This window comes from Rhinolophus hipposideros (assembly GCF_964194185.1).
Source record: "Rhinolophus hipposideros genome assembly, chromosome: 18".
NCBI lineage: Eukaryota > Metazoa > Chordata > Mammalia > Chiroptera > Rhinolophidae > Rhinolophus > Rhinolophus hipposideros.
Genome location: NC_138064.1, coordinates 357822 through 383093, shown reverse-complemented (window position 1 = coordinate 383093; position 25272 = coordinate 357822). Strand labels below are relative to the sequence as shown.

At 53.7% G+C, this 25272-nt stretch overlaps 3 protein-coding genes across 8 annotated transcripts in view; 2 read left to right on the top strand and 1 right to left on the bottom strand.

Annotated features, from left to right (window-relative positions):
- Positions 1-3156, bottom strand: part of OGDH (oxoglutarate dehydrogenase) — a 55628-nt gene extending 52472 nt beyond the window's left edge. For 2 of the 3 annotated variants that reach the window (XM_081079208.1, XM_081079209.1), the window contains exon 1: positions 2987-3156. The gene's annotated coding sequence lies outside the window, so the exon portion shown is untranslated. The remainder of the gene's footprint in view (positions 1-2986) is intronic. The other variant, XM_081079207.1, reaches the window with a different exon arrangement.
- Positions 3130-12781, top strand: TMED4 (transmembrane p24 trafficking protein 4). 2 transcript variants are annotated; one of them, XM_081079214.1, is made up of 5 exons: positions 3130-3350; positions 10585-10685; positions 10816-10941; positions 11204-11350; positions 11767-12781. In XM_081079214.1, exons 2-5 carry the CDS (start codon positions 10602-10604, stop codon positions 11914-11916), a joined length of 507 nt encoding a protein of 168 aa, XP_080935340.1. In that variant the 5' UTR covers positions 3130-3350; positions 10585-10601; the 3' UTR covers positions 11917-12781. The 2 variants fall into 2 exon arrangements, with proteins under 2 accessions (XP_080935340.1, XP_080935339.1); XM_081079213.1 differs by lacking the exon at positions 3130-3350 and adding an exon at positions 10144-10483.
- Positions 12782-14968: 2187 nt separating this feature from the next.
- On the top strand, positions 14969-23446 carry DDX56 (DEAD-box helicase 56). Of its 3 annotated transcripts, none has more exons than XM_081079212.1 (14): positions 14969-15207; positions 15304-15465; positions 16028-16188; positions 16329-16499; positions 16619-16709; positions 17250-17494; positions 17761-17880; positions 18412-18525; positions 18602-18696; positions 19567-19640; positions 19718-19807; positions 20248-20353; positions 20799-20872; positions 21149-21433. In XM_081079212.1, exons 1-14 carry the CDS (start codon positions 15148-15150, stop codon positions 21293-21295), a joined length of 1710 nt encoding a protein of 569 aa, XP_080935338.1. In that variant the 5' UTR covers positions 14969-15147; the 3' UTR covers positions 21296-21433. The 3 variants fall into 3 exon arrangements, with proteins under 3 accessions (XP_080935338.1, XP_080935336.1, XP_080935337.1); XM_081079210.1 differs by having other exon boundaries at positions 15029-15207; positions 21218-23446; XM_081079211.1 differs by lacking the exon at positions 20799-20872 and having other exon boundaries at positions 15029-15207; positions 21218-23446.
- The last annotated feature ends 1826 nt before the right edge of the window (positions 23447-25272 follow it).

The window sequence follows — 25272 nt, the reverse complement described above, 5'->3', positions numbered from 1 at the left end:
GAGAATGGGTAAAATAAAAAATTGTAACATTACCAAATGCTGACGAGGATGTGGAGAAACTGGATCACAAATACATTGTTAATGGTACGTAAAGTGGTACAGCCATTCTGGAAGACACTTTGGCTATTTCTTTAAAAACAAAACATGCAACTAGCATATGAGCTAGTGATTGCACTCCAGGGCATTTATTCCAGATAAATGAAAACTGATGTTCACATAAACACCTGCATATACATGAATGTTTGTAGCAGCTTTATTCAGAATAGCCAAAGAATGAAAACAACCGAGATGTCTTTCAATGGGTGAACAGTTAAACCAACCGTAGTACATCCATAGTCTGTAGGCATAAAAGAGAACTACAGATACAGGCAACAACCTACATGACTCTTCAGAGAATGATGCTGAGTGGAAAAAGCCAATCCCAAAGGCTGCGCACTGTGGTGACAGAACTGCTCTGTATCTTCACTGTATCAGTGTCTGTACCTGGTTGTGATGCTGAGCCACAGCTTTTGCAAGATGTTACCACTGGAGGAGGCTGGGTGAAGGGCCATGGAGCCTTTCTGTGCTATTGGTTATAACTGCATATCATAGATTGGTATGCACAATCAATCTCAATAATTGAACTATTATTCCAAAATAAAATCTAAAATTTTAGAAGGTTGATAGTGCAGTATTTTTTTCAAATGGGACAGATGAGTGAGACTGGTTAAAAGCAGCATTGATATGCATATGTGTGCATTGATATACACGTATGTGTGATATATGTATAATAAACACAGTAAATATTTGGTAATAAACAGCATTTGGATTTAATCAACAGAAACTCATGCTTCTGAAATTAAAGTTAAGTCTTTAAAAATACAGTGGTACCTCGGTTTTCAAACATAATGCGTTCCAGAATACCGTTCGAGTTCTGAAATGTTCAAAAACAGCCGACAGCTAGGCCTCAGGATCTTGCACTCGGAGGGAGCCGTGTGACATGTTCGACTTCAGAGGCGTGTTCGAAAACGGAAGCATTTACTTCTGGGTTTACCGTGATCGTAAACCACAATGTTCGTCAGCGGAGACGTTTGAAAACCGAGGTCTACTATAACTGAATTGTAATGACAGTTGTGTAACTGTGAATATGCTACAAACTATTTGTATACTTTAAATGAGTGAATTGTCCAGTATGTGAACTCTATCTCAATACAACTGCTAAGGCAAAAAAAAGTAAATGAAATGTGAAAAGTGCTCTCAATAAAATAATCAGGATACTCTGCTCTTCTCCAGCTTTCCAAGATTTAGTCCTTGGCAAATCTGCAAAGCTAGAATAGCACTGCATGTTTTCATAAGGGGCAGGTCTGCATAAAAACCTGTGATGAGCCACAGTGCAAACAATGTTTCTCCCCAGCGCCCTCCTCTTAAAGCTGCTCAGAGCAACGCATCTGGAAGTGGGCCTCCGAAGTACAGGACCGCCAAGTCAGGCACAGTGAAACCCAATACAGAGTTCACACCTCGGCCTCGGAGTCACCGTCACCTCTCCTCTGTTCTGGGTGAAGGGCATACAAGGCAAGGTCTTGTCTACTCAGCCAGCAGCTTTATACTAAGTGTCGTACACAACTCCTTGTATGTCAGGTAAGTTCGCAAAAAGGAAAAGGGGCATGAATAGTGTCCTCCTCCAGGAAGTGCATCTCATCTCGTCAACTCACGTTACCAAACCCTGCTCATCAAGGGCGTCACTCCAGCAGCACGCAGGGAAAACTACCATGGGGTACTGATCACGTGTGTGTGTGGGTGCTGCGGGGTGATCCGCTTAAGGGAGGCGCCCCAAGGAGCTCAGAGAAAGGACGGGTACGGAGGGGTACTGAGCACGGTGGGTACTGAGTATGTGGGGTGCTGCGGGGTGATCCGCTTAAGGGAGGCGCCCCAAGGAGCTCAGAGAAAGGACGGGTACGGAGGGGTACTGAGCACGGTGGGTACTGAGTATGTGGGGTGCTGCGGGGTGATCCGCTTAAGGGAGGCGCCCCAAGGAGCTCAGAGAAAGGACGGGTACGGAGGGGTACTGAGCACGGTGGGTACTGAGAATGTGGGGTGCTGCGGGGTGATCCGCTTAAGGGAGGCGCCCCAAGGAGCTCAGAAAAAGGACGGGTACGGAGGGGTACTGAGCACGGTGGGTACTGAGAATGTGGGGTGCTGCGGGGTGATCCGCTTAAGGGAGGCGCCCCAAGGAGCTCAGAAAAAGGACGGGTACGGAGGGGTACTGAGCACGGTGGGTACTGAGTATGTGGGGTGCTGCGGGGTGATCCGCTTAAAGGAGGCGCCCCAAGGAGCTCAGAGAAAGGACGGCTACGGAGGGGTACTGAGCACGGTGGGTACTGAGGGGTGATCCGCTCACCGAGTGTCACCCTAGGCGTAAGAAGGATGGGTGGGGTACTGAGGACGGTAGGTACTAAGTGCAGTGAGGCAGGGAGTCCCCCCAGGAGCGCAGGGACTGCGGGGGCAGGCGCCAACCCCGCACCGTTTTCTGGGCTGCGGGGCCCGACGCCCTGAGCCCGCAGCAGCTTCAAGGGCGCGCCGTCCGCCAGTTCTTCCCGGCGCGCAGAGAACCGGGCGGGGCGGCTCCCACGTGACGCCTCGTCGACCTTGGGGATCACCCCCGCAGAGGCGCCCGTTCCCTCACATCCGTCGCACGGCCCGCCCCCCGCCCACCACAGCCAATGGCGTGCCGCTCCGCGCCTCGCGCGACCTCTGCGCGCGCCCGCACCCGCCAATCTCCGCCCGCCAGGCGGCGCCCGCCGCGTAATTGGCTGCGACACTCGTCCGTCAGACCCCCATCCCGCCCACCTCCCCGGTCAGCCCCGCTCCATCCAGCTTCGCTCCCTGTCACCGCCGCGCCGGCGACAACGAAGGCGCGGCAGGCTCGCCCTCTGCGGAGACTCCCGTCCCCTGCCCTACGGGCACGGAGCCTCCACATTGGCCAGGCCCGGCGGCAGCGCGCGCTTACCTCCCTCCGACTCAGCTCCACCCGAATGAGGCTCCGGCACCCCGCTCCAAGGCACCAAACTCTCGGCCCCGCCCCGGCGTGTGTCGTCAACACGCAGCCCCGCCCCGGGAGAAGTCCCCCGGCGCGGCCGTGCGGGCGGGGCCGTGGCGTCACAGAGCCGCGCCGCCGCAGTCCGCGTGGCGGCTTTGTGGCCCTGGCCGCTCGGCCCGTGGGGTGACCTTGGCCGTGCGAGGCCTGTCTGCGTGCAGGGTCTGGGAAGGGGTCTGCGCGTGACCGGCAGTGTGTCCTGCGGGCGGCGGTCGGGAGGCCTCCGAGGGAGAGCTGAGCTGGCCGGAGTGGGGTCGCAGGAAGGAAAGGGACCGCGGTCAGTTCTGCGCGCTCCCGGCGCCGCGGGCAGTGGGCGGTGGAGTGGGAAGCAGGAGTCCCCGGGCGTTCTGGGTGTACGCGGAGCCCTGGTGGACACGGGGGTTTCCCACGTGGGCAGCGGGAATACCATGGACGCCGAGGCCTTCGTGCCAGTTAACCCAATGCGAGTGGCCATCCGCTTTAAGCAGTTATCTGACTGCTAAGAAAGAAGAAAAAGCCTTTGTCAGTAAAACAGCTTGGTGGTGGTACAATGCAGCCCTAATTCAAAATGTGACCAAAAAATTGCATCTCAGAATTGACGAAATATGGTAAATTGCAGTCAGTCGCATACTGACAAAGTCCCTTGCAGTTCGTCGATGTTTATTACAGCAAGGAGAAAGCCTCGCTTCGTACCAATGTGTCTTCAACACCATTCTTCTTTCCCTTTCTGACAGAGAGATCAGATCTTAGGCTCAAGGCTTTTCCTGGGCAGTAATATAAAACTAGAATTCAAACTGTTTTGTCTTCCTGATGTGTGACAGTTTATCTTTGATGTTTGTGGCAAGTGATACTGGTTTTCCTCTTCAGAGCAATAATCGTTTTCTTTATAATAATTGGTTCCATTTAAGACTGGATGCTGGTATGGGAAGGTGGCACCCAGATAACTGACCTTAGGGAAATGCTGCTCCACGTTGTCCTTAACTATTTCGTGTGTATTTCCTACAACTTGAAGGCGAGGACTGTGTCCTGTGCTATAAGAGGACAGGACAGCGATATGACCCTGATAGTTGCATAGAGGACACAAATAATTGAATCTGGGTGGGAATTCAGACTGAGGACTCCCTTGTGGGTGTGATCTATGAAGGTCAGACAATTATGTTCTGGACTCATTCTACAAAAAGTGCTACATGCCATAGTGCTGAATATCACTGCGGTCACCTTCGAAGTACTCCCCTTGGGAAGCTACGCACTGACGCCAGCGCCCAGTCCACCCTTCAAAGGAATTTTGGAATTCTTTTTTTCTGGAATGGGCATCAGACACTCATTGTATCACCCTTGATGTCCTGAATGTCATCAAAATGTCTTCCTTTCAATATTTCCTTTATCCTCAGGTAAAGAAAGAAGTCATTGGGGGCCAGATCAGGTGAGTAGGGAGGGTGTTCCAATAACCCCTACTTTTGTTTACTAGCTAAAAACTCCTTCACAGTGCTGTGTAAGCTGGTGCATTGTCGTGATGCAAGAACCATGAATTGGCGAAAAGTTCAGGTCATCTAACTTTTTCACGCAGCCTTTTCAGCACTTTCAAATAGTAAACTTGGTTCACTGTCCAGGTGGTACAAATTCATAATGAATAATCCCTCTGATAGCAAAAAAGGTTAGGAACATCATTGCAATAAGTTTGCAAACTTGTCAAACCTTGTAGACTTAACAGCAATTACTTAATTTCTAAAAGGGAAAGGCAAAGTAAGAAGTGGGGTTTTGTTGTTGTTTTTGTTTTGTTTTTTAAGTAAGGAATACTGTATAAATGCTTGGAAGGATAAGTTGGGTGGATGCGTGGGAGAAGGATCTGGAGACTGGGAGAAGGTGAAGGAACCAAGGAACAACATTAGTAAGTTTTTTCCCTTTTTTTAATTGTGGTAAAATATAAGAAAAAATTTTCATTTTAAAGTGTACAACTACATTTTAAAGTGTGAATTATATTCACAATGTTGTACAACCATCACCACTATCTATTTCCAAAACTTTTTACCACTCCAAATAGAAACTCTGTAACTATTAAGCAATAATTTCCCATTTCCCTCCCTTCTTTCTCCTCTCTTGGTAACCTCTATACTTTATAAATTTGACAACTCTGGGTACCTCATAAAAGTGAATTCATACAGTATTTGTCCTTTTATGTGTCACTTATTTTACTTAGTATAATGTTTTCAGCGTTCATCCATGCTGTAGCATGTCAGAAATTCCTTTTTATGGCTAAATGTATTCCACTGTATGGCTATACTGCACCTGGTCTATCCATTCATCAGTTGATGGACATTTAGGTTTCCAGCTTTGGGCTATTGCGAATAATCCTGCAATAACCATTGGCTTAGAAGTATCTGTTGAGTACTTGTTTATATTTCTTTTTATAATACCTAGTAGTAGAATTGGTGTGTCATATGATAATTCTATGTTTAGCTTTTTGAGGAAGTGCTAAACTGTTTCCTACAGTGGCCACACCATTTTGCGTTTCCACTAGCAATACATGCGGGTTCCAATTTCTCCACGTCCTCGTAAATACTTTCTTTTAAAAAACAGTCATCCTAGTAGTTGTGAGGTGATCTCATCTTGGTCTTGATTCGCATTTCCTTAATGAGTCATGATGTCAAGAATCTTTCATTTGCTCATTGGTCATTTGTATATCTTCTTTGGAGAAAAGTCTATTCAAGTCTTTTTTGAATTGGGTTATTTGTCTCGTTGTTGAGTTGGAGGAACTCTTTATATATTCTGGATATTAATCCCTTATTAGATATATGATTTGCAAGTATTTTCTCCCATTTTGCACATTGTCATTTCACTTTGTAATGTTCTTTGATGAACAAAAGTTTTTAATTTTGATGTCCATTTTATCCATGTTTGTTGTTATCATTGCTCATGCCATATCTAAGACTCCATTGCCAAATCTGAGATTATGAAAATTTACCCCTATGTTTCTTCTAAGAATTTTATGGTTTTAACTTTCATATTTAAGTTGTTTATCCACTTTGAGTTTATTTTTGTAAATGATGTGTGGTAGGAGTCCAACTGCATCTTTTTCATATAGAACTCCAGCTGTCCCAGACCGTCTATTGAAGAGGTGATTCTTTCCCCATTGAATGGACTTGGACTCTCAATTCTATTCTATTGGTCTGTATGTTCTACTCCATTATGCCAGTACCATACTGTTTTGATTACTGTAGCTTCATAGGTTTTGAAACCCAGAAGAGTTTGTGAGTTCTCCAACTTTGTTTTTCGTTTTCAAGATTGTTTTGGCTATGTGGATCCCCTTGCAATTCCATATAAATGTAAAGTTTGGCTTTTCTACTTTTGCGGAAAGACAATAGGAATTTTGATGAGGATTATGTTGAATCTGTAGATAGCTTTGGGTAGTAGTTACATTTTAACATTAAGTCTTCCAGTCCATGAGCATGGGATGTCTTTCATTTATTTGTCTTCTTTCAGCAACATTTTGCAAGTCTTTTACTTTGGTTAAATTATTCCTATGTATTTTATTTTTAACTCTAGTAGCTTGCTTTTGGATTCTTTGGATTTTCTATATATAGGATCATGTCATCTGTGAATATAGTTTTTCTTCCTTTCCAGTTTCAATGTCTTCTGTTTCTATTTCTTGCCAACTGCTCTGCGTACAACTTCTAATACTGTGTTGAGTAGAAGTGATGGGAATGGGCACCGTTGTCTTGTTCCTGATATTAGAGGAAAACTTTTCACATTCTTTCACCATTAAGTATGTTTGCTGTGGGATTTTCGTAGATGTCCATTATCGTGTTGAAGAAGTTACTTTCTATTCCTAGTTTTTGGAGTTTTTTTGATGATGAAAGGGTGCTGTATTTTAAGTGCCTTTTCTGCATCAACTGAGGTGATCATGTGTTTCTTTTCTCCTTTTGTTCTATTAATGTGTATTACATTGATTGATTTTATGTTGAACCACCCTTGCTTTCATGGGATAAACCCCACTTGGTCATGATATATAATTGTCTAAATATGCTGTTAAATTTGGTTTACTAGTATTTTGTTGACTTTTGTATCTATATTTATGTAGGATATTAGTCTAATTTTCTTGTGAGGTTATTGTCTGGCTTTAGTATCAATGTAATGCTGGCCTCACAGAATGAGTTATGAAGTGTTCCCTCCTCTTTAATTTATTGGAACAGCTTAAATAGCATTGGTGTTAATTCTTCTTTAAGTGTTGGTAGATTTCACCAGGGAAGCCATCCATTCTATATCAGTTTTGATTCTCATTATGTTACTTTAGGTAATTTGTGTGTTTCTAGAATTTGTCCATTTCATCAAAATTATCGTTATTGGTGTGAAATTGCTATAATATTATCATCCTTTTTATTTCTGGTCAGTAGTAATCTTTACTTTCATTTCTGATTTTAGTGATTTGTCTTTTTGGTCAGTCTAGCTAAAGATTCGTCAATTTTGTTGATCTTTTCAGAGAACAAACTTACTTTCATTGACTTTTGTTTTTCTAATCTCTAATTTTTATAAGTTACTTCTACTAGCTTTGGGTTTAGTTTGCTTTTCTTATTTTTTCAGTTCCTCACTCAAAATGTAAAGTTAGGTTATCGACTTGATAACTTTTCCCCCCCCTTCTGCCTCCCCACCCCACACCGGTTCAAGCCATTGTTTCTCAGTCTAGTTTTGTAGAAGACAGCTCCCTGGCCCTGAGCGACAGGGCTGGCCCGGTATCTTCTTTTTAAATGTACAGATTATGACTACTCAGAAATTCTCTGAGCACCACCTTTGCTGTATCCCATGGCTTTTGCTTGATATGCTTTTTCATCAAAGTGTACATTCTGATTCATTAAACAGATATTTATACCAGTGTGGTTCTAGGTGGTGGGGATACAGAGGTAAACACAACAGACAGGATCTATTTTGTCATGGAGCTGACATTTTAGGGTAAACCAAAGACATCAATCGATGGTCTGAAATCCATAAAACAGAGAACGGCAGTAACACTACTTTAATTTTTGAATTTTATTTTAAATAGGTAACACATTCACATGGTTCAAAAATAAAAATGATGTTAAAAGTATAGTTTGCAAACTTTCCCTTGTACCCATTACCACTCACCTTGTTATCTACTGGCCTGCCAGGAGTAACTCTATTTGTTGGATTATGAGGCAACCCATTCGATAACTAATGGGTTAATGGCTGAATAAATGGCTTATTTTGTGTCTAGGGAAGGAAATGTACAAAATAGAAAGCAAGGAAGCCTCTAAAGATTACTAGAATTCTGTGAAAAGGACACAGGAGACAATTGTTTTGAGACAATTTGAACATTAAAAAAAAATCATTATAATGGAATTAAAACACATTCGTTTTGCTATAAATACTCTTGCCCAAGATTTACTTCTGTTTACAGAATATACCAGGGACAGAAAAACATGTTAAATGACATGAAGATACAAGCAGCAAAATCCAGAATGTGGAAAATTCCACTGGTCAAATGATAAGGTTACTTCAATAAGTAAATAGCGTCATCAAAAATAGAAAGGGAATGGGAATTATTATGTCGTAAAAGACTTAGGAGATGTATCAGTGACTGCATTAAATGGACCTTGTTTGGATCCTGACTAAACAAAGTTTTTTGAGACAATGGGGGAAATTGAACATATATTAAGTATTAGATGACATTAAAGAATTATTTTTAATTTTATTGAGTATGGTAATGGTATTTTTTAAAGTATCTGTTACACACACTGAAGTATTTATGGGTAAAGGGGTGATGTGTGGGATTTTCTTTAATACACTTCAGGAAAAAAATGCAGTGAGGGTTCAGTGAACCCAGAAAGGCAAAACATTTATTGTTGAACCTGGATGATGAGTATATTTATGTTCACTATATTCTATTTTTACGTGTGTTTGGAAATTCTTAATAAAAAAATAAAAACAAAGCTTTAACCTTCCTTTGCCCTAATCCAGGCCCAATAAGTAACTTTCTGAGTGGTTTTCCTCTTCCTCTGTCCCACGAGAAGAGGTGCTGCCACTAGGTGTAAGACCCTTCGTCGAGTGTTCCTCGGTTTTCTTAACCGATTTTTCAGTCTCATGTTGCATCCGTGTATTCCAAGACAACGCAGGGAAGTTACTACGGGAGAGAGGGTGGGCAACAGCAAACAGGTAAAATCACTTGAACCTGAATGAAGTCTGTTCCCCACTGGATTTGGACAGATCCAACTGTCCACGTGACCGACAGCTGTGCGTAGCCAGAGATTGTGTGAACAAAAGTTGAGCCAAATGCTAATACTGAAAAATCAGGAGAGTTCATACCAAAACCCAAATTTCCAGCTTAGAAATCCTAAAAAAGGGACTTTCGGTCCTCACCACGGAACTGCTGCTGCTCAGGGAGCCTTGCCTTGTACGACTTACTTAGTGCCCCGAGGATGTCCGTCTCGGTTCAGTCCCAGCCCTTATGGATAACATGCGGCAGCAGCACATACAAAGCTAAGCACGCCGAGACATTTTCGGGGAGTGGGGGTAGGAGGGTTGTATTCAGCAAGGACCGTCTTAGGCACAGCGAACAATGGGCCCAGCCCTTCCCACGGGCCACCAGAGCCATGACCCGGGTTCGTGCTGCTCAACATCTCTGCAGGCCAGCGGAGAGGACCCGAACCAGGCACAGGGAACGAGAACGACGCCCAGGCTCGCTGACCTCGGGGTCCTCCTCGCAGCATCTCCTACCGCAGCCTAGAAGCCCAGCAGCCGCCCCTCCACCCGACGGGGCGTCTGAAAATCACCGCAACGCAGGCAGCAAACCGCCCGCATTCTAACGTCAGGAAGCCCGAGTCCACGGTGTCCCTCTCCCCGGGGAAGGGCTACAGCCGGGCGGCCGCCGCTGCGAGCGCGCCCGAACCCCAAGAGCACTGGTCCAGCGCCCGCTCGTCCGCGCCGACAGCGAGTCCCGCCTACTCGGCCCCTACGCCGCGGAACCCACACCTCCCGCGCTCGCCGACCAATCGCAGGGCGGGGAGGGAAGGCCAGTCTGCGCGTGCGTACTCCCTGCCCGGTCGTGCTCTACGCCCAGTGGTCCAGTGGGAGCCGGGCGCAGGAGCGCGCATGCGCGCTGGGTAAAGGTGCGCGTTGGCAGGTGTCTGGGCCTGGACGACCGGCGGGGGAGGGGGGGAGGGGCAGGCGTCAGAGCGCACGCGCACTCTGCGCCCGGCCGTACTGCGTCGCCTGGGAGCTGGGCGCAGGCGCGCGCGTGCGCGGCAGACTCAGGGCGCGCGATGGCAGGTGTCTGGGCCGGGCGGCGACGGTTGATGGGGAGACCGGCGTTGCTGCTGCTCGCGCTGTGCGCGGCGGGCGCCCGGGGGCTCTACTTCCACATCGGCGAGACCGAGAAGCGCTGCTTCATCGAGGAAATCCCCGACGAGACCATGGTCATCGGTCAGGCGGGGCGGGGGTGGCCAGGGCCCTGCGTGTCCCTCCGACGCGGACGCGGCGCCCCGCGGAACAGGCGAGTTGTAACGGCTGTGTCTGCTCCGCAGGGAACTACCGCACCCAGATGTGGGATAAGCAAAAGGAGGTCTTCCTGCCCTCCACCCCCGGCCTGGGTATGCACGTGGAAGTGAAGGACCCCGAAGGCAAGGTAGGGCCACCGCTGGCCGCCCGCAGGCGTCCTTCAGCAAAGCCCTCTGGGTGGACGGAGCTCAGAGGACTCGCGCGGCCCCTGGAGAGGTCAGTGCAGGTCACGGCTTACACTGACTGCTGTGCCGCAGGTGGTGCTGTCCCGGCAGTACGGCTCCGAGGGCCGCTTCACCTTCACGTCCCACACCCCTGGGGACCATCAGATCTGCCTGCACTCCAACTCTAGCAGGATGGCACTCTTTGCTGGTGGCAGACTGGTAAGAGGCTTTTCTCTGGCTACAACTCGGAATCTCTCACTTGGTTCCAAACTTTGGATTTATTGCCATCATTTGTATCACTTTATGGCCTAGTCACAACTGGGGAAACAGATGTTGCCTTCTGTCCCACAATCAGGGACAAGAGTGGGTTCCATAGTCTGAAATAGATAGTCAGAGGCCCCTCCACCCAGACATTATAACCTCAGTGTTTCTGACCTCACGACTTTGGGGCTCCATCCCCATGACATGTGCATCCTTCTAGCGTGTGCACCTAGACATCCAGGTTGGAGAGCATGCCAACAACTACCCTGAGATTGCTGCCAAGGATAAACTGACGGAGCTGCAGCTCCGAGCTCGCCAGCTGCTTGACCAAGTGGAACAGATCCAGAAGGAGCAGGATTACCAAAGGGTAAGGGTGTATCACTGTATTGAGACATGGCAGCTGACCTTTGTACCCACTACACCTACTAGCAGTTTCCACTTGGGGCCTTCCCAGTGAACTGTTCAGAAAATTGAACAGAGGGTACCGTCTAGACATGTTTTTAAGCTCTGTAGGATAAAGCGAAGATAGGCCAGTTCAGTCTAGCCATCGCTTGTTTACCTCGGGATGTTGCTTGAGATGGTAGGAGCATGATTTCTGTCCTTGCAGAGATACTTGTGGAGAGGCAGCACCTCACTTCTGTGGGCACTCCCAGTGCAGTCGGCGGTACCAGGGGGCGTGTGGTCCCACAGTTGAGTGGTCACACGAGAGGGAGGCATGGGCCTCACAACGACCAGGAGTGCTGTTCCCTGCACATTTAACCCTGGGTCCCTTGTCCCCTACAGTATCGTGAAGAGCGCTTTCGTCTGACCAGTGAGAGCACCAACCAGAGGGTCCTATGGTGGTCCATCGCTCAGACTGTCATCCTCATCCTCACTGGCATCTGGCAGATGCGGCACCTGAAGAGCTTCTTTGAGGCCAAGAAGCTGGTGTAGTGCTCTCTCTGCGTGACCCTCCATCTCACCTAGTTGTTTGGCACTTTCCCCACCCAATACATTATCCACCTGGATAGTAAAGGAAAAAGCGAAAACAATATAAGCCACACTGGTTCCATGGTAACAATGCATCCAAGTCAGCACTTGTTAACACGGGTTCTCAAGGACTCGGGACATTGGGTCAAGCTTTCACAGGTGTCTTGGGGTTTGAGTGCAGTCAGAGCTGACCCAGGACTAAGTCTGCTTCTTTGAGTCCCCTCTCAAAGACTCACCTCCACTGAGTCCCCTCTGCCCTGTCACAAAATGAGCAAATGAAAATCCTTTCCTACTTCTGTAACTCTGTCCAAATGCCCCACCAAGGAAGCCAAGCCCCACCTCCCTGCTCCCAGCAGCCCGGCTCACTCAGTGGCTTTGTGAATGTAAATGAGGGCAGAGGCCCTAGATTGAAATGTTTTTCTATATACTAGAACTATTTTTTGATAAATTATATATTTTCCTTCCTAGTTGAAGTGTTAACTGCCTGTGTGTCACTAGCTGAGAACTCCAGCAGTCCCCCTGCATTGTTCATCCACATTTTTGATAATTACTGTGGCCGCTCTCAGGATTTCAGCGTGCTAGAATTGGATATCCCAGCTGCTTGCTATCAAGGCCTTATCAGAGGGCCAAGCAGAGGCTTCTCGGGGACCCCTGGAAGTTCCATCACACAGGGCCTCAGAGTAAGAGTGAGGTCATGACAGGCAGGGCACACCTCCCCTCCCTCTTCCCCTAACCTTTATTTAAGCTGTGGCAAATGTTTTCTTCCTGGGAGCCAGGTTTGGTTCTTTATTATATAGACTTTTCCAGCAAAATAAAATGTGTCGTAGTAGCTGTGTTTGAGATTAACTAAGGGTGTGGGCAAAGGGGAGGCTGCTGGCCTGGACTGTGTCTGCAGCTGAGCAGCTGGACTTGGCCTGACAGCAGTCTCTGGGGATGCAGGTGGGAGCCATTCACGGAGGTCAACCAAGTAGATCCATCAGCAAGGAACCGTATGAGGAAGTTAGCCCCAGAGAGTAAGTTTAAGCGCGTCTCACTACACTTCCCTCATGCCCTACTGCTGGGTAAAACTTAACACCGTTAGTTGCCCATTCTTGACATTTTATTTTATGGTTTTGTTATTGTCACAATTAGATTCCTCCGTTTTTCTCTTTATGTCCTGTATTCCACACATGTACCTCTTTTTACTTGTAAAAATATAGGTTTATAGGCTTTGTCATTTAATACTTTTGTAAGTATTTTTGAAATTTTACATATTCCTCCTATTTCTAATTCTGGATGGCCTTGTTGACAGTCCAGTGAGAGGAAATGCCATAACTGACATCCCAAATTCTTTGGATATTTAAAAGTTTTCAGTTTTCTTCATGTTATAGTCAACAGGGAAAATCAGATGGTCTTGGAACTACTTGGCTGCATGGGCCTCTGGCCTGAGGCTCGAGTATGAATCATGTCAGGGAGGGGACATGTTTCTGCTCTGTGGCTGCTATTAGAAATCTAGCAGCAAAGCAGAGAGGAGCCTGGGCTGTGGTGGGACAGGGAACGACGAGCTGGGATGGGCTTCAACAGGTCCATGCAGCAGTAGACATGATTGAGTGCACCTCGATTATGCCAATCGGTCAGTATGTCCTGGGTTTCCCTTGTGAGTTTGACAGGAAGGGGAATGAAATGGGGACAAACATGGCAGTGCATTACACTATACTGATGGGGCAGGGAGAAGAGCGATCGATGGCTGGAGGGTGAGCCGACAGGTGGATTTCCACACCGGTGTGCCACTCAGACACATGGCGGCCTATGGAATTCTACCTTGGCCCCCCACCCGTACTACCTCGATTTCCTCTCTGACATTCTTCCTTAGGCCATATGACACCCTTACCAAACAGTCTTCTACCTCCTTCCCACAGAAAAAGAAGAAGGTGGGGGCAGCCCGCCATTCTTGCCTGTCATCCTGGCCCGGCCCCTAGCTCTCACTGGCACTGCCAGTCCCCATCTCCATCTTTTGATCCCAGCCGCACTGGACCTGTGGTGCCAGAGCTGCTGTGTTCTCACCCTGACCGGTCAGGGCCTCAGCTCCCGCACTCACGCAGCGCCCGTGTCCGAGCAGACGCATACAGGCCGCCGGGCAAACCTCAGCACAGACCCCGGGCGACAGGCAGGTGCGGTCCCATCCAGCTGGTCTTGTGTGTGGGGTGGTGAGGCAGGAGGCAGGCAGGACGATGGCTCTCCCAAGGCGCCCAGGCACCGATCCCAGGAACCTGCAAACGTGTCCAGCGGCCAAGGGGAGCGCAGAGGCTGTCAGCTGGCCCAAGCACGGAGGTGACCCCGGGTTATCTGGCTGTGCCCAAGGCCGCCACCGGGCGCTTCAGCGTGGGAGACGGAGGCCAAGGCGGGGCAGGGACGCGACGTGAGGCCCCGACGCGCCGCCCCGGCCTTGAAGGCGGGAGGGGCGGGGCAGGGGGCACCCCCCCCGAGGCTCCGGCAGGGAGCGCGGTCCTGCCGGCGGCTCCCTTTCAAGCCAGCGCGAGACCCTGCCAGACTGGCCACCCCCGGAACTGGAAGGAGTGAACGTGGCTGTTTTAAGGCGCTGTGTACGGTAACTTATCACAGACACAGCAGGAAAGGCGCACAGGAGGGGACTTGTGAAAACAAGAGTCCCCGTTTCCACGCGGGGCTGGGACGCCCGGGAAGCCATCTTCCTCTCCTGTCGTGCTCCGCGCTCCCCCAGCCTGCGGCCTCGTCCCGTCCGACCGCTGCGGCGCGGCCTCCGCCAAAGCTGGCACAGCCCCTGTCACTGGCCTGTCACGCTCAGGGCCGTCGTCCTCCGTTCCCGCCCGGCTTCCCGTCACTCTGCAGCAGGCGACGCGCCTGTCCTGAGCCGTCACGGACCCACGCGCCAGTCGCGGTGCGCTTGTCAGGGGAAGCGCGGCCCGTGGGGCCCAGTGACCGGCCGCCGCTGACCAAAGACGCGCCAAAGGACGCGAGGCCACAGGCCTGCCGCGTGTCCCAGCGCGCGGTCCGGCGGAGGCGGCGCCGAGGACGCCCACGCAGCGCCGCCCCCGCCCCGAGAACCGGCGCTCGGCCGCAGGCCCCGGAACACCGGAAGCCGGGGCCAGCACTTCCGGGACGCCGGCTCCTCCCACGCTGCCGCACGTCGCCCCGCCCTCCCTTCCGCTCCTGCGCGCTGTGCCCCGGAGCCCCAGCATGGCGGACCCCGAGGTGTTGGGATTCGAACACATGGGCCTCGACCCCCGGCTCCTGCAGGTACCGCGCGGGCTGAGGGGCCGCCGGCGGGGCGGGCGGGGCGGGCGGGGCGGCCGTAGGGCGGCGGCCGCCCGAACCGCCGGTCGTGTCTCCTAGGCCGTCACCGACCTGGGCTGGGCGCGGCCGACGCCGATCCAGGAGAAGGCCATCCCGCTGGCCCTGGAGGGCAAGGACCTGCTGGCCCGGGCCCGCACTGGCTCGGGGAAGACGGCCGCTTATGCCATCCCGATGCTGCAGCTGCTGCTCCACAGGAAGGCGGTGGGTCGCGGGCCACCCGGGAACGCAGAGGCGGGGCGGGGGCCGTCGCTCTGAGTCCGGTGGCCCCGTGGAGGCCCCGTCGGCGTCCCCCGCGCCGCCCCCAGCCCTTCCCACGTGCGGCTTCTTGTGGCCTCTTGCTCGTGAGGGCCTGAAAGAACCCGGTGCTGTGGTGGCAAACGTTGCGCACTGGACGCAGGTCGCCTGGGGCCGAGTCCGCGCTCCGCCGCCTCCATTCTCTGTGTAACCCTGAGTCTTTCTGCTGCAAACAGTGGGCGCAGCGCCCTCTCCTGCTTACAAGGCTCTTGCGAAGCTCCGCGCCCTCGCTGGTGCAGTGCAAGTAACTTCCGAACCGCAAAGCCAGTTGCGCTTTTGTAGGGTGGAAGGGACCCTTCGTTCTGCGTCGTGAGGTGGGCGGAGTAAGCGAGGGGTTGATCGGAACACAACTAAGTCGTGCTGAAATCACAATAGTTGGGTCAGTTCGCCTGGAAGACTTACAGAAAGCATGCGATGGCCACGATGACACGAACTGGCTGGCTGAAGTCTTTAATCCGTGCTCTTGCAGACAGGCCCCGTGGTAGAGCAGGCTGTGCGAGGCCTTGTCCTTGTGCCCACCAAGGAACTGGCCCGGCAGGCCCAGTCCATGATTCAGCAGCTGGCAGCCTACTGCGCCCGAGACATCCGGGTGGCCAACGTATCCGCTGCTGATGACTCGGCCTCTCAGAGGTGGGTGAGAGCAGCAGCGCTGTAGAGGAGTGCAGCTGCACAGACGGGGGGGTTGGGCTTGTGTGCAGCAAGAAAGAGGGCTGGTCTGGGTGAGGTCCGCGCTGGACCTTCTTCCCATGCTCAGGTGTTGCCCCCTGCAGAGCTGTGTTGATGGAGAAGCCGGATGTAGTGGTGGGGACCCCGTCTCGCATATTAAGCCACTTGCAGCAAGACAGCTTGAAGCTGCGAGACTCCCTGGAGCTGCTGGTGATGGATGAGGCTGACCTTCTCTTTTCCTTTGGCTTTGAGGAAGAGCTCAAGAGTCTTCTCTGGTACGGGGGCGGCATGTGGGGCTGGAATAGACTGCAGGGTCTGGAGCTGGTGGGAGAACTCCAGCCTCCAGTTGGAGGTCTTAGGAGTTGGAGTCTGATGGGGCTGTGCTTTGTTTTAGTCACTTGCCCCGGATTTGTCAAGCTTTTCTGATGTCGGCCACTTTTAATGAGGATGTACAAACACTCAAGGAGCTGGTACTGCATAACCCGGTAAGTGCCCTGTAGAAGTATTTGGAGTCACGGCCAGGTGACACTCAAAGGACTTGATCCTTCCTTCTCAAAAGCCTTTGACATTTGGGGGTAGTAGTTGTTACTGGCTTAGTGTCCTGGTTCTGAAGCACTGGAAGCCAGCAGTCACCCCACCCTCCCAAATCTAGAAATCAGATGTCCCCTAGGGCTCCGCCCACATCCCTGAGCAGGGACCACCCAGGGGCAGAAAGGCCATCTTAGGGCCAAAGTTCTCTCCTTATGTGACCTTTGCTTTCAGAAAGGCTGTGGTGGAGGGCTGCCCCTCACTGCACTCATTTGTCGGGCATTTCCTTTGTTCTGTGCCCTGAATACTTTGCATGCGATTGTATGTCCTCTGTGCCCCACAACAGTCATGTACTTTGAATTCGTCCACTGGCTGGAGGTACCCACAGTGCCCTGCACTGACACGTTTGTACATTGGCGTTGTGCTTGGCGAGCCGGTGGCTTGCGGGAGCGTTTTTGTCCTCCTTTCTCTCCTGACCACAGCCTTTCCTCCCCTAGGTCACCCTCAAGTTGCAAGAGTCCCAGCTGCCAGGGCCAGAGCAGCTGCAGCAGTTTCAGGTGGTGTGTGCCACTGAGGAAGACAAGTTTCTGTTGCTGTGCGCGCTGCTCAAGCTGTCGCTGGTCCGGGGCAAGTCCCTGATCTTCGTCAACACGCTGGAGCGCAGTTACCGGCTGCGCCTATTCCTGGAGCAGCTCAGCGTCCCCACCTGCGTGCTCAATGGAGAGCTCCCTGTGCGCTCCAGGTGGGCCCTGCCGGGTATCCCGGTGACGTTCCTGTTTCTTACGCACTCAGGCCAGTGCTGGGCTTGACCCAAACTCAGTGGCTGGCTCACAGCTACGAGACACCTGTTATCACTGCGTCTTCAACTGAGAGGGTTGAGCACAAACATTAAGTGGGGGAAGAGTTTCAGAAGAGGGAAGAGCCAGAGAGGGTGACGGCTGCAGCAGTGCTGGGGGTGTGGTGGCCGCCGGCGTGCTTTTGGGGCTAACCGTCCCCTCTTGGGCACAGGTGTCACATCATCTCACAGTTCAACCAGGGCTTGTACGACTGTGTCATAGCAACTGATGCCGAAGTCCTGGGGGCCCCGCTCAAAGGCAAGCGTCGGGGTAAAGGACCCAAGGGGGACAGGTGAGTCCTTCTTTCTCTCCTCCAACCCTCCTTGGGGAGACTGAAACCAGAGTGCCTGAGTGGGGGGCCAGGCTTGGCTGCTGGCATAGCCCACGGAGCCCTGCTCGGCTCCCGAGGATGGAGAGGTTGGAGGGCACACGAGCTCTGTGGGCAGCACAAGGGGCAAGGCTGCCGGGGTTGTTGGCACCCTGTCCTTCGAGGGGAGACAGCCCAGCCAGCAGGGGGTGTGCAGCTGTGACTTGGGGCAGGATAGTTCTGAGGGGAAACGGGAGCTCCCAGTCTCTGTCTGCCGGAGGAGGTTCTCAGACCACCCTGTGGGGCGGGGAGTTCGCCGTTGCCCCAGAGCTGAGGTCAGGGCAAGGGTTTGGCCGTCCCTGGTCCCCCAGCTCCTGGAACAGTTGTGAAGTTGAGAGAGTCGCCCATCGCCGAGTCCTGTGGCTCTGTGAAGGCCCTGTTGGAGACCTTGCTGGTTGGCTGAGCTGCAGAACAGCAGCTCGGGAGATCAGGGCTGAGTGCTGTGGGTTCCCACAGGGCCTCCGATCCCGAGGCAGGCGTGGCCCGGGGCATCGACTTCCACCACGTGTGTGCCGTGCTCAACTTCGACCTGCCCCCCACCCCCGAGGCCTACATCCATCGAGCCGGCAGGTAGGAGTACTGGGGTGTGCTGGGCTGGGGGCCTGGACTTGGCCAGAGACGTGAGCTGAGCTGGCTCTCCTTGCAGGACGGCACGTGCCAACAACCCAGGCACAGTCCTGACCTTCGTGCTGCCCACAGAGCAGCCCCACCTGGGCAGGATCGAGGAGCTTCTTGGTGGAGGTAAGAGCCAGGGCCAGGCTCCGCCCATGACGCCTTCAACCCAGGGATGGTTATGGCAGCAGTGGCACTAGTGTCCCCAGCGCCACCCCCCACTCGGTCCCGCCTAGGCCATGTCCCTCGCTCCCTCCTGGTCCACTTGCTGGCAGACACTGCCCCCTTCACAGAGGAGCAATCCCAGGTCCAGAGTTACAGCCTGGAGCGGGGGCAGATGGGCCAAAGGAGTGGCAGGGGTTTGGGGAGACGGGGAAGGGGCTGCACAGAGGCTTTGCACTGGCGCCTTTAGGAGGCCCTGCTGTGGCAGGGCAGCCAGGTGGTGCCCCAGGCTGTGGGACGAGCACGGTGCGGGGGTGGGCTGGGTTGTCCCGCCCTAGGAGGGCCCAGGTATGCTCCGTGTGGGGCGTCACTGCTGCCTTAGGTGGGGGCCAGGGACAGATGCTCCTCACCGCGTGCCCTCGAGCCCCTGGGCTGCACTCATCCGTGCCGTGGTTTCCTTGCTGAAATGGGAAATGCCGGTGCCTCCCTGTTAGTTTGTCTGGGATGTCGAGCGGCCCAGTGTGCTGCTGTGACAGTGCTCAGGATGGGGTCTGACTGCGAGGCGCTCCTCACCGCCCCACGGCTGTTGGCATGGCTGCCCTTGTGGCCATAGCGGCCTTGACGGAGGGCAGTGGGGGGCGGGCCGGTATATCGGTCATCCGGGATGTGGAGACAGTGGGCCACCCTAGGGACGGCACCCTGGAGCTCCTGTCATGTGTGTTTGTGAGACCTGGGTTTCTGATTGCGTGTGCACTTGGCAGGGATGGAGCAGGCAGGGTCCCTGGCTGCCAATCCCCAGGGAGGAGTGTGGGGGCCTCACTGCTGCTTTCTGCACAGAGACTGGGGCCCCCGCCCTGCTTCCCTACCAGTTCCACATGGAGGAGATTGAAGGTTTCCGCTACCGCTGCAGGGTGAGTGGGGCCAGGGGGCGAGCCGTGGGGTTCCTGCAGCCCCCGGCCCAGCGTCCTGACCCTTAGTGTCACCCCAGGATGCCATGCGCTCGGTGACTAAGCAAGCCATTCGAGAGGCGAGGCTGAAGGAGATCAAGGAGGAACTCCTGCGCTCAGAGAAGCTCAAGGTGAGGCCGGGAGGCGGCACAGCAGGTGGGGCAGGTGGAACAGCTGCCGTGTTCTAGGACGCCACGTGTCCGTCAGTGACAGCGTCTGTGAAGGGGCACAGTCACGTGTTCCTCACAGCGTCCTGATTGTAGAGGGGGCACCTGAGCGTCCATGGCCGGCATTGCTGAGCAACACAGGGAAGGAGCAGCCTAGGACGGCGCCGGGGACGGGCAGTGCCGAGGGACGGTCCGCTGTGCTCCCGGGCACCTCATGGACAGGCAGGGGACAGTCTAGGATGGTGCCGAGGGACACGAGCAGCTGCCCCTGGGAGCGGATGGGTGACTGCCACTACAGTGATGGGACACCGCAGCCATTTAAATTCTGGGACATGGGGCCAGCTGTGGTCAAAAGCCTGGGAAGTTACGGGGACAGCCGTCCTCAGCGCTGTCCCTTCTGGCAGACGTACTTTGAAGATAACCCCAAGGACCTGCAGCTGCTGCGTCACGACCTGCCCCTGCACCCCGCTGTGGTGAAGCCGCACCTGGGCCACGTGCCCGACTACCTGGGTGAGTGGGCACGCGCAGGGGGCTCCGTGTGTCACAGGCACAAGACGTTTGCTGACAGTGTGGCCGGGAGGCTGGGCGTCAGAGTGGCCAGCGCTGCTCGGAGGCCCCGGGACCCGTCGGCTCACTCAGGAGGAGGTGGCAGTGGGCAAAGAGGCCAAGGGCGGGGCATGGGCTGGGGGTAACTGGGCCTGACACGTGGAGCTGTGTGGGAGAGGCCGCCACTAAACAATGTAAAGACCGAAGAGGAGTGACTTAGACAGCAGAAGTCCCCATAATCCCACCCTGGGAAGGCAGCTCTGTGTGACAAATAGCTAAGATACCACCGGCATCGTAACGTAGTCCTGGAGCCTGGGCCCTGGGTCAGGAAGAGATGGGGGCCAGCTGGGGCACCTGGAGGACATGCAGGTGAGGAGGGTGGGGCTGCTGAGCCACCTGTCGCCTCCAGTTCCGCCTGCTCTTCGAGGCCTGGTCTGCCCTCATAGGAAGCGGAAGAAGCCGTGCCCCTCTAAGAAGGCCAAGGTATGTCCCCCGGGCCTTGTTCCTTTGTCTACAGGGTGTGCACACACATTGCCCTTGCAAGGGAGCGCAGCCCCCACAATTGGCCCCAGACTTCTGTGGTCAGGTCAAGGTCGCAGGGCTGGGACTTGTAGGCCACCTGCACACTCCTTGGAGCGCGGGAAGACCTGCTTTTCTGTCCCTACTGCTTGCGGGCTGTGCGAGGAGGAAGGTGGGGGCCCAGAGGGCTGCCTTCTGCGGCGAGCACAGCAGCTTCTGCCCTCGGTTCCTGGGCTGCAGGCCAAGTGGCAACAGCACACACTGAGTCCGTGTGGGCTTGGGCAGCTGACCTGCGACCTTGCTCCACAGAAGGTGAAGGCCCACAACCCACTGCGCAGCTTCCGGCACAGAGGACAGAAGCACAGGCCGGCGGCAACGCCCTCCTGAGGTGGTCCAGGCGGCCGCAGCGGAGCAGAGCGGGGAGCGGGCCCCCGCACCTGTGGACTGACGGGTTTTAGGGCCAGCCGGCTGTTTGTGCCTTAAGGACAATAAAGATTCTAGCTGCCCCGTGCGCCTCCTGCGGAAGGGGGCGGCTATCCCCAAAACCACTCCCAGGGCCAGGCCTGGCTACCTGCACACAGTGCCCCCTCGACCAGCAGAGGTCAGCCGTGTGGCAGTGTGGCTCGGGGACACCCTCCCCCGTCCAGGTCTCTTGCCAGCCCACAGCCACCCCTGGTTCTCCTGTCTGGGGTCACGCCGACCAGCCCCCGTCCCCTGACGCTCAGAAACGAGGCCCACCCACCCCCTCAGTGCCATACATGGTAGTCAGCCTGCTGTCCCCTGAGCTCCCCGCACTGCCCTGCTCGCATCAACCCTTGCGTGAGTCTGAGGAGGGACTCCGTGTGTTGCGCATGCGCTTTGTTCTGGCACTCCATGCCCCTGCGGCCCCCACAGGACTGGCTCCCAGCCGCAGGCTTCCCGGCTTCTCGCTGTCCCGAGCAGGTGTCCTGGATCGCCCTCAGGCCCCAGTATCAGCAGCACCTGGGGTGAGGTGGGGGCCCTGGGAGATGGCCGCCACGCTGCAGTGTTTGGGAAATGATCCAGCTGTGCCGTCAAAACAGCTTCCCGGGGACAGAGGCTAAGGCCCCCGGTGGGCGTGGGGCTGCCGCGTTTCCTGCCCCTCCGATGTCCTGAGGACTTGAAGGGGCCAGGCCACGTGTGACGGGCTTGCTGCTCTGGTGGGATCCACCCGGTGCAGCACAACCACCAATGACACGCATGCACCTGGGATTCCCGCGTCCACCAGGAGCAGCGGGTTACTAACTGAACGAGGTGGCAGCTTTACAGCATCTGCCAGCGGCTCTTGGAAGTCACCCCACAGCGTGGGAGGGGCCGCGCTTGTACCTTTCCCCTCTTTGAGGTAGGCAAGCCGATGCCTGACATGGGTTGGTAATTCCTTGTCCCTCTGGCTCTGTCACCACCAGGACCTCCTTGCCCAGGAGCCTGCTCAGGAGATTGGGCACTTGGGGCTTTCCCTGCGATTTCCCTTCTCGAGGGGGACTCTGCTGTGTCCCCCTCCTGGAGCTGGGCCAAGGACTAGTAGCCCTGGGCTGACACCTGTGCTGAGTGTCATACACAACGTTCTCGTGTGGGAGCGCAGGCTCAGGAGCTCCTTGGCACGTGAGGACAGCTGCGGGCAGATCTGCTGTGACCCAGCTGTCCACCCCAAAGGAGGGGTGGTCGGTGCTGCTGGTTCTCCCCACCATGAGGCAGGTGCCATCCTAGGCACTTGGGAGCTGGGCTGTTCCTGTGTGGGCTTGCCTGAGCTAGAACGGGCCAGGGCTGTGGAGCAAGTGTCTCTGTGCCCTGCACCTATAGGGGGAATGTGTCCAGGGGCCCAGACATCTAAGGCTCCACATAGCCCCGTTAACATCCGGGAAAACAGGCCCTCAGGTTAGAAACGTCTATCCGATGGTGAAACCTCTGCAGTTCACAAGCACGTTCAGACCACAACTGGACAGGCCCAGGGATCTGGTGTGCACATGATGGGTCCCGGGGGCCTAGAAGTGGAGGGACGGGGCTGCCTGCTGTGACAAAGCTGACTGTACAGGGACGTCACAGGCTGACGGCAGGGAGGCCAGTGCAGTGCAGGGACCATCCCTGCCCCTGGCTGGCAGTCACACTCGGGCCTCAATGGGTGCCATGTGCCAGGCTCTAGAGGACATGGGTGGGCACAGCCCTTGCAAGGAGCTCCAGGAGATCAAGAATCAGGCCTTGAATGCGCCAACCTCCCAGAGTCCACGGAGCATCCACCTGTCCCACAGCCTGTAGCGGCCTGCCAGGTGCAGGCACTGGGCTGGAGCCAAAGGGAGCATGGGCAGTGCTCGAGTCAGGAGGAGTCTGGGGAAGCTGGCCGCCCAAGCAAGTGAAGGGAAGGATGGGTGGGAATAGAAGTCCTGACTGAACAAGGTGTGGAAGTGCTGTGGGGGGGAGGGAGCCCACACCTGAGGATGGAAAAAATCAAAGCTGTCGTCGCCAAAGTCAGCAAATGCTGACCAACTGACTGGCTTTTTGAAAATACAGTACTTGGTAAAAGCTACCAACAGGTGTGGATGTTTTTTAAGCAGGGAGTGCCTTGATCAGATGGCTGTGTAGATAGGAAAACTGTCTCTAGAAACCTCTGGACCCAGTGCATGAGCCCATTCGAGTGTGTCTCCCATTCCAGCTACTTCCCCCCACCCTGCTCAGCAGTGACTCAGCTTTCATAGAATTGGTCGTTCTTGGGACTTTGGTCCCCAGGAGCGTGTCCGCGGGAGGAAATGGTGATCAGCTCAAAATGGTGCAGGAGGTGCTCCTGCCAAACACCATCCTCTTTTTCTCCAGAAATAAACATTCAGACATCCTGTCCCGTGGCGGGGGCTGCAGTCGCTTGTCCTGCATCAATCACAGCCATTTTTACCTGGAAAAGGAAGAAGTCATTGACCAGGAAGGGCAGGTGCCCTGGCCCAGCTTCCTTCCTGTTGTGCCGGCGCCATGCTGGGCAGACTCCCTCCTCCCAGGACATAATCAGAGCTCAGTGTCTGTTCACTCACGAGTCCACCCGCAAGCCTACTGTGAAGCAGTGATAGTGGCCACAGCCGAGCTGGAGAGCAGGCACACTGGGGGACTTCCATTGTGCTCCAAGAGCAGCCTTTGTGACACCTGCCACATGCCAGCTTCAAGGGAGGGGCCTTGCCCTTGGCCTCCTCTGGGATTTCCATAAATGGGATAAGCGCCCCCTCCGGGTATTCCTGTGTGGGGGATACTCCTGCACCCAGCTCTGCACGCAGGCCCCTAACACTAGTGCACTTCGCAGGATGAGGTCTCAGCCAGCAGGGGCCAGGGCCTGAGAGTCTGCATTCCTAGCAGCCTTCTCCCCGGGAAGGCCGATGCTGCTGCAGCCCAGACCACCCTCTGAGCGGCGAGCTTTGATATGCACACACCCATCCCATTTTACAGATTGGGAAATGTTCAGAGAAAGCAAGTTGCCAGCCCCATGCCATCCAGCTCAGTGGCAGAGTGAGAGGACACTCAGGTCTGAGGGCCCCTATCAGGAACCCGAGGTGAGAACTGGGTTCAGCCCTGTCCCATCCCTCCTCAGCCTCAGCTTCATCCCTAAGGTCGTATGATGAGGGGTGTAACTTTATAGCATAAGTATGTCCCGATCAGTATTTGTGATACACTAAAAAATGATTGGTTTATCTGAAACTCAAATCTAGCAGGTATCCTGCATATTTCCTAAATTTCTAGAGCTTTTCTTGCCCAAGCACTGTCTCCTCCAGGAAACCTTCTTGATCCCTAGTATGGTTGGGCGCCCTTTTCTGTAAATAAATTGGGGGTTAATTTTGGTCTATTTGAGCTCTTAGCACAGTAGTACCTGCCCATCTCCCACTCCCAGCAAGGTGGTGTGCAGGTTGCACACAGCTTGTGGGAGCCAAGTTGGAGAGGGGGTGGCAAGAAAAAGCCCACCCTCCAAATAGTGCTCTGCTCTGAAGGTTGATTGCTGCTTCTGACTCAGAGGTGCAGACAAAGGGGGGAAGCTATTGTTGCCCCCTGTCCATCATTGCAAGACCCTCTTCCTTTGGCTTAAGTGACTTCCAGGGGATTTAAAGGACCAGATATCTTTTATTTCCTCCATTTCTCCCCTTTCAGGAGCCAGACGTTAAAAAATAGGATGTTCAAAAACATCTGCATATACAGGGAAAATTACAAAGTGACTACAGGTGCCCAGGGAATGGTTCAGAAAAAGAGTTGAGAAGATCTTAAGTTTATACCTCAGGCTGATCCTTGGCACAGAGAGCCTAAGACAATTAAAAATAAGTCAATAAAAAATAAAAACAATAACAAAAACCAACAAACCCTGGGGAATGGAAGAATCTGATTCC